We start from the raw sequence: 7,443 nt of genomic DNA, 5'->3' as shown, positions 1-7,443 counted from the left end.
CACTGTGTCTCGACTCTTTCCCAAGATTCTCAGGTTTTCCTGAGGCACCCCGGTAAGGAAGATTCCCATAATCATAAATGAAGAAGCCGGAAATCAGAAATCTTCCAAACAGGATTTCTGGAAAAAAACAGGGAATTTTTGTGAACGATTCCAAAAATGCAACCCTAACCCCACTAACCCCCTAACCCCACTAACCCCCACTAACCCCCTAACCCCACTAACCCCACTAACCCCCCTAACCCCCCTAACCCCCTAACCCCACTAACCCCCTAACCCCCACTAACCCCCTAACCCCACTAACCCCCTAACCCCCCTAACCCCCACTAACCCCTAACCCCACTAACCCCACTAACCCCCTAACCCCACTAACCCCCACTAACCCCCTAACCCCACTAACCCCCTAACCCCACTAACCCACACTAACCCCCACTAACCCCCCTGTGTCTATCCATCAATCACCAACAGGTACAGCTGACACCGGCCGCTAGTATTAGAATCACAGTCAGGGTGACCAGGAGTCCCAGAGCCACAATGGACGCCGTGACGGCCCAGATGTAGGTGCCCTTGGAGAAGTCAACCAGTGGGGTCCTCATGGCCAGCCTGACCCTGCGAGCCTTCTGGTGGTTCTGGGGTGGATACCGCGGCATGTTGACCCGCTCCATGCCCAGGGACTTGACCAGACACCCCCGATGGTGGCTTAACTGGTCAAAGGTATGTTTCCCATGATACCTGCCTGTTCCACTCTGACCTGTGGGGGGGCAGTAAGGGTTAGAAACATTAAACGTTATGACGTTCATGCAGCGTTTCCCAGAAATCTCAGTGTGAAGATTCCCCAAAATCAGGAAGGAAGCAGCAGGAAATCCGGAATCCTCCAACCAGGATTTTTGAAAAAAACCTGGGACGTGTGAAAGTTATTGGAATTTTAGTTGAAAATCAGCGATGCACAATGTTAGTTAGTGTATGTTGCTTTCCATTCCAGCAAACCTCTGCTATGTGACATTATATGTGAAGAGCAGTTTTGGTCGTTCTAGATCTTGAGGTAGAGGTAAACAATCAAAGCTGAATTACAACTTGGCTGTCTGATTGGAATGAAATGATAGATTAAAATGGAAGATTAGACAACCATACGTCGACCAATCGACCAAGCGTACGACGGCTCGCCAGCAGCAAAGTCAGTGGCTCATCGTCATTACAGGGGATTGGGGGGTGGAAAGCCAAAAACCACAAACAGCAGTCAAGAGTTTGGCACCAACAAGGTGTTTAGTCACATAGACAGACAACACAAAGACAATAGACAATATTCTAAAGCCAAGGAAACCAGACACAGGGACATGTCTTTTGTTGAATGTACACTACCGTTCAACAGTTTGGGGTCACTTGGTAATGTCCTGTTTTTGAAAGAAAAGCACATTTTTTGTCCATTAAAATAATATCAAATTGATCAGAAATCAAATCAAATGTTATTTGTCACATACACATGGTTAGCAGATGTTAATGCGAGCGTAGCGAAATGCTTCTTGTGCTTCTAGTTCCGACAATGCAGTAATAACCAACAAGTAATCTAACTAACAATTCCAAAACTACTGTCTTATACACAGTGTAAGGGGATAAGAATATGTACATAAAGATATATGAGTGAGTGATGGTACAGAGCGGCATAGGTAAGATACAGTGTAGACATTGTTCATGTTCTAAATGACTATTGTAGCTGAAAACGGCAGATTGTTTATGGATTATCTACATAGGCGTACAGAGGCCCATGATCAGCAACAATCACTCCTGTGATCCAACGGCACGTTGTGTTAGCTAATCCAAATGTATCATTTTAAAAGGCTAATTGATTATTAGAAAACTCTTTTGCAGTTACGTTAGCACAGCTGAAAACTGTTGTTCTGCTTAAAGAAGCAATACAACTGGCCTTCTTTAGACTTGTTGAGTATCTGGAGCCTCAGCATTTGTGGGTTCGATTACAGGCTCAAAATGGCCAGAAACAAAGAAAACAAAGAAAATGTGCCGTTTCCAGCTACAACAGTCATTTACAACATTAACAATGTCTACACTGTATTTCTGATCAATTTGATGTTATTTTAATGGACATAAAATGTGCTTTTCTTTCAAAAACAAGGACATTTCTAAGCGACCCCAAACTTTTGAACGTTAGTGTACTTCGGCCAATACAGGTACAGACCAGCGCCAGATTTGCCAGACCCTCCAACAGGTACAGACTAGCGCCAGATTTGCCAGACCCTCCAACAGGTACAGACCAGCGCCAGATTTGCCAGACCCTCCAACAGGTACAGACTAGCGCCAGATTTGCCAGACCCTCCAACAGGTACAGACTAGCGCCAGATTTGCCAGACCCTCCAACAGGTACAGACCAGCGCCAGATTTGCCAGACCCTCCAACAGGTACAGACTAGCGCCAGATTTGCCAGACCCTCCAACAGGTACAGACTAGCGCCAGATTTGCCAGACCCTCCAACAGGTACAGACTAGCGCCAGATTTGCCAGACCCTCCAACAGGTACAGACTAGCGCCAGATTTGCCAGACCCTCCAACAGGTACAGACTAGCGCCAGATTTGCCAGACCCTCCAACAGGTACAGACTAGTGCCAGATTTGCCAGACCCTCCAACAGGTACAGACCAGCGCCAGATTTGCCAGACCCTCCAACAGGTACAGACTAGCGCCAGATTTGCCAGACCCTCCAACAGGTACAGACTAGCGCCAGATTTGCCAGACCCTCCAACAGGTACAGACCAGCGCCAGATTTGCCAGACCCTCCAACAGGTACAGACTAGCGCCAGATTTGCCAGACCCTCCAACAGGTACAGACTAGCGCCAGATTTGCCAGACCCTCCAACAGGTACAGACTAGCGCCAGATTTGCCAGACCCTCCAACAGGTACAGACTAGCGCCAGATTTGCCAGACCCTCCAACAGGTACAGACTAGCGCCAGATTTGCCAGACCCTCCAACAGGTACAGACTAGCGCCAGATTTGCCAGACCCTCCAACAGGTACAGACCAGCGCCAGATTTGCCAGACCCTCCAACAGGTACAGACTAGCGCCAGATTTGCCAGACCCTCCAACAGGTACAGACCAGCGCCAGATTTGCCAGACCCTCCAACAGGTACAGACTAGCGCCAGATTTGCCAGACCCTCCAACAGGTACAGACTAGCGCCAGATTTGCCAGACCCTCCAACAGGTGCAGTTCAGGCCACCTGCAATTAGCAGGATGGCAGTCAAGGTGACCAAGAGACCGAAAGCAAAGACTGTGGCCGTCACGGCCCAGATGTAGGTTTTCCTAGAGAAGTCGACCAGTGGGGTCCTCATGGTCAGCCTGACCCTGCGAGCCTTCTGGTGGTTCTGGGGTGGATACCACACCATGTTGACCTCCTCCATGCCCAGGGACTTGACCAGACACACCCGATGGTGGTCTCCAACTTCAGCGATTTTTGCAATTCGTTCCAGCATCGACCCAATACCGGCTAGCTTGCCAACCTAGGTCTGTGCTAGGCAACATCCCAAAGACTTGGCGTACGTGTAAAGTATCATAGAACACTTCTTACCTACACCCCCGAAGGGCAAAGAGTTGAGGGTGTAGTGCATCATAACGTCGTTGACTGTCACCCCGCCACTGGTAGTCTCAGCCAGCATTCGCTTTATCACCTTATGGACAGAGACAGAGAGAGGGATATCTTTTATCACCTTAATGACAGAGACAGAGAGAGGGATGTCTTTTATCACCTTAATGACAGAGACAGAGAGAGGGATGTCTTATCACCTTAATGACAGAGAGAGGGATGTCTTTTATCACCTTGATGACAGAGACAGAGAGAGGGATGTCTTATCACCTTAATGACAGAGAGAGGGATGTCTTTTATCACCTTAATGACAGAGACAGAGAGAGGGATGTCTTATCACCTTAATGACAGAGAGAGGGATGTCTTTTATCACCTTGATGACAGAGACAGAGAGAGGGATGTCTTATCACCTTAATGACAGAGAGAGGGATGTCTTATCACCTTAATGACAGAGAGAGGGATGTCTTTTATCACCTTGATGACAGAGACAGAGAGAGGGATGTCTTTTATCACCTTGATGACAGAGACAGAGATGTCTTTTATCACCTTAATGACAGAGACAGAGAGGGATGTCTTTTATCACCTTGATGACAGAGAGAGGGATGTCTTATCACCTTAATGACAGAGAGAGGGATGTCTTATCACCTTAATGACAGAGACAGAGAGAGGGATGTCTTATCACCTTAATGACAGAGAGAGGGATGTCTTATCACCTTAATGACAGAGAGAGGGATGTCTTATCACCTTAATGACAGAGACAGAGAGAGGGATGTCTTATCACCTTAATGACAGAGAGAGGGATGTCTTTTATCACCTTGATGACAGAGACAGAGAGAGGGATGTCTTTTATCACCTTAATGACAGAGAGAGGGATGTCTTATCACCTTAATGACAGAGAGAGGGATGTCTTATCACCTTAATGACAGAGAGAGAGATGTCTTATCACCTTAATGACAGAGACAGAGAGAGGGATGTCTTTTATCACCTTAATGACAGAGACAGAGAGAGGGATGTCTTATCACCTTAATGACAGAGAGAGGGATGTCTTTTATCACCTTGATGACAGAGACAGAGAGAGGGATGTCTTATCACCTTAATGACAGAGACAGAGAGAGGGATGTCTTATCACCTTAATGACAGAGAGAGGGATGTCTTATCACCTTAATGACAGAGACAGAGAGAGGGATGTCTTATCACCTTAATGACAGAGAGAGGGATGTCTTATCACCTTAATGACAGAGAGAGGGATGTCTTTTATCAGCCCCCCATATGTAAATACATACTGTACATACCAATATAAGTACAAATGTTGTTGCCACAGTAACAGCTTACCTTCTTACAGAATAATCACAAAGAGCTCACCTAAATGTGGCCCATGCCCAATCCCAAATCAACCCCGAAACCCACTTGTGGAGATCTGAGTGGATTTGACAGACGTCAGCAATCTCTCAATAGCTCCACCGTGTGAAGTTACACCATGTCGCATTACTAATTCATTTATATAAGATCTCCAGATGAGCGTAAGGTCCCAGGGATTGATTTGGGATTCAGCCTTAGTCCATAGCTTGCTCACTGACTCCCTTCAGACCTTCTTGTTGGAGGAGAAGACGTAGATCGCCAGGGGCTTCTCTCTCTCGCTGATGAAGTGGATGGCGTCATCTATGTCGCTGACGGTCACTATGGGCAACAGAGGGCCGAAGATCTCCTCCTGCATCAGCCTAGCATGGGGGGGCACGTCCTTCACCACCGTGGGGGCTGAGGGGTCAGAGGTCAGGGTTGTTAGCCAACCAAGCATAGTTCCCAAGTGTTTCAGAAATTCAAGTTGGAGGATTTCCAACTGCAACATTTCCGGATCTTTCCCAAAGTCCTCGGTATTCCAGAAATCCCAAGCTGGAGAAATCCCAAGCTGGAGAAATACCAGTTGGAGAAATACCAAGCTGGAGAAATACCAAGCTGGAGAAATACCAGTTGGAGAAATACCAGTTGGAGAAATCCCAAGCTGGAGAAATCCCTAGTTGGAGAAATCCAAAGTTGGAGAAATCCCCAGTTGGAAAAATCCCCAGTTGGAGAAATCCAAAGTTGGAGAAATACCAAGCTGGAGAAATACCAAGCTGGAGAAATACCAAGCTGGAGAAATCCAAAGCTGGAAAAATACCAAGCTGGAGAAATCCCAAGCTGGAGAAATACCAAGCTGGAGAAATACCAAGCTGGAGAAATACCAAGCTGGAGAAATCCCAAGCTGGAGAAATCCCAAGCTGGAGAAATCCCAAGCTGGAGAAATCCCAAGCTGGAGAAATACCAGTTGGAGAAATCCCAAGCTGGAGAAATACCAGTTGGAGAAATACCAGTTGGAGAAATACCAGTTGGAGAAATACCAGTTGGAGAAATAACAGTTGGAGAAATACCAGTTGGAGAAATAACAGTTGGAGAAATAACAGTTGGAGAAATAACAGTTGGAGAAATAACAGTTGGAGAAATACCAGTTGGAGAAATAACAGTTGGAGAAATAACAGTTGGAGAAATAACAGTTGGAGAAATAACAGTTGGAGAAATACCAGTTGGAGAAATAACAGTTGGAGAAATAACAGTTGGAGAAATAACAGTTGGAGAAATACCAGTTGGAGAAATAACAGTTGGAGAAATCCCCAGTTGGAAAATGCCAATTGGTAAATTCTTAGTTGGAGGATTGCCAGTTGGGATATTCCTGGAATCAAGAGGGAATAAGCAGGGAGGCAATCCTTCAACTGGGAATCCTTCAACTGGGAATCTTTCAACTGGGAATCCTTCAACTGGGAATCCTTCAACTGGGAATCTTTCAACTGGGAATCTTTCAACTGGGAATCCTTCAACTGGGAATCTTTCAACTGGGAATCTTTCAACTGGGAATCCTTCAACTGGGAATCCTTCAACTGGGAATCCTTCAACTGGGAATCCTTCAACTGGGAATCCTTCAACTGGGAATCCTTTAACAGTGGGAATCCTTCAACTGGGAATCCTTTAACTGGGAATCCTTCAACTGGGAATCCTTTAACTGGGAATCTTTCAACTGGGAATCCTTCAACTGGGAATCCTTCAACTGGGAATCCTTTAACTGGGAATCCTTCAACTGGGAATCCTTCAACTGGGAATCTTTCAACTGGGAATCCTTCAACTGGGAATCCTTCAACTGGGAATCTTTCAACTGGGAATCTTTCAACTGGGAATCCTTCAACTGGGAATCTTTCAACTGGGAATCTTTCAACTGGGAATCCTTCAACTGGGAATCCTTCAACTGGGAATCCTTCAACTGGGAATCCTTCAACTGGGATATCTGGAAAACCTTGGAACTTTGGGAAATGTCCCTGGCATGTTGGAACGCGAGGTCAAATACACTACTATTACAACCCAAGTCAACTACAAATGTATCACCAAATATCTGTGAGCCCTATCAGTCTGCATACCAATGTAGCGCTGTGATGAGTCACTCTGGCCCCCTAGCGCCGCTGTGTAGCCATCCAGTAGAGCCATTACGCGGTTGAAGTGGCGCTGGTTGATGATGCGGCCATAGTCGGGGGAGGATTTGGGATCGGGCCCATAGAACTCCTTGGATTAAGGAAAACAATCTTTGTATTATTTTGGGGTTCTTCAACCTGGGGTCCATGCGGAAGTACTGCAAGGGGTCAGCACATTTATTTAAATACTTTTACGCGGATTTGGTTTGGTTATAATTTTTGTATGAATATTGCTATAGAAACAAAAGAATAAACACATTTTCAATTACATACCTAAAAGTAAAAAAGCAGAACATGTCTTCTTTCAAGTCAACTCCTTATTATAAGCAAATTACACTCACTGGAGTATCTGACATAGGCTTTGAAA

At 45.9% G+C, this 7,443-nt stretch overlaps 1 protein-coding gene across 1 annotated transcript in view; it reads right to left on the bottom strand.

Moving 5' to 3' along the window:
• Window positions 1-439: 439 nt before the first annotated feature.
• Window positions 440-7,443, bottom strand: part of LOC118377603 (aldehyde dehydrogenase family 3 member A2-like) — a 47,428-nt gene continuing 40,424 nt past the window's right edge. The window contains exons 8-11 of the mRNA XM_052468675.1: window positions 7,026-7,167; window positions 5,174-5,340; window positions 3,571-3,670; window positions 440-748 (exon numbers count right to left, since the gene is read on the bottom strand). Of these exons, the coding sequence (XP_052324635.1) occupies window positions 456-748; window positions 3,571-3,670; window positions 5,174-5,340; window positions 7,026-7,167 (702 nt within the window). The 3' untranslated portion in view covers window positions 440-455. The remainder of the gene's footprint in view (window positions 749-3,570; window positions 3,671-5,173; window positions 5,341-7,025; window positions 7,168-7,443) is intronic.

The sequence above is a fragment of the Oncorhynchus keta genome, chromosome 18 (assembly GCF_023373465.1).
Source record: "Oncorhynchus keta strain PuntledgeMale-10-30-2019 chromosome 18, Oket_V2, whole genome shotgun sequence".
NCBI lineage: Eukaryota > Metazoa > Chordata > Actinopteri > Salmoniformes > Salmonidae > Oncorhynchus > Oncorhynchus keta.
The sequence above is the reverse complement of the archived record's forward strand: the minus strand, read 5'-3'. Positions and strand labels throughout refer to the sequence as shown.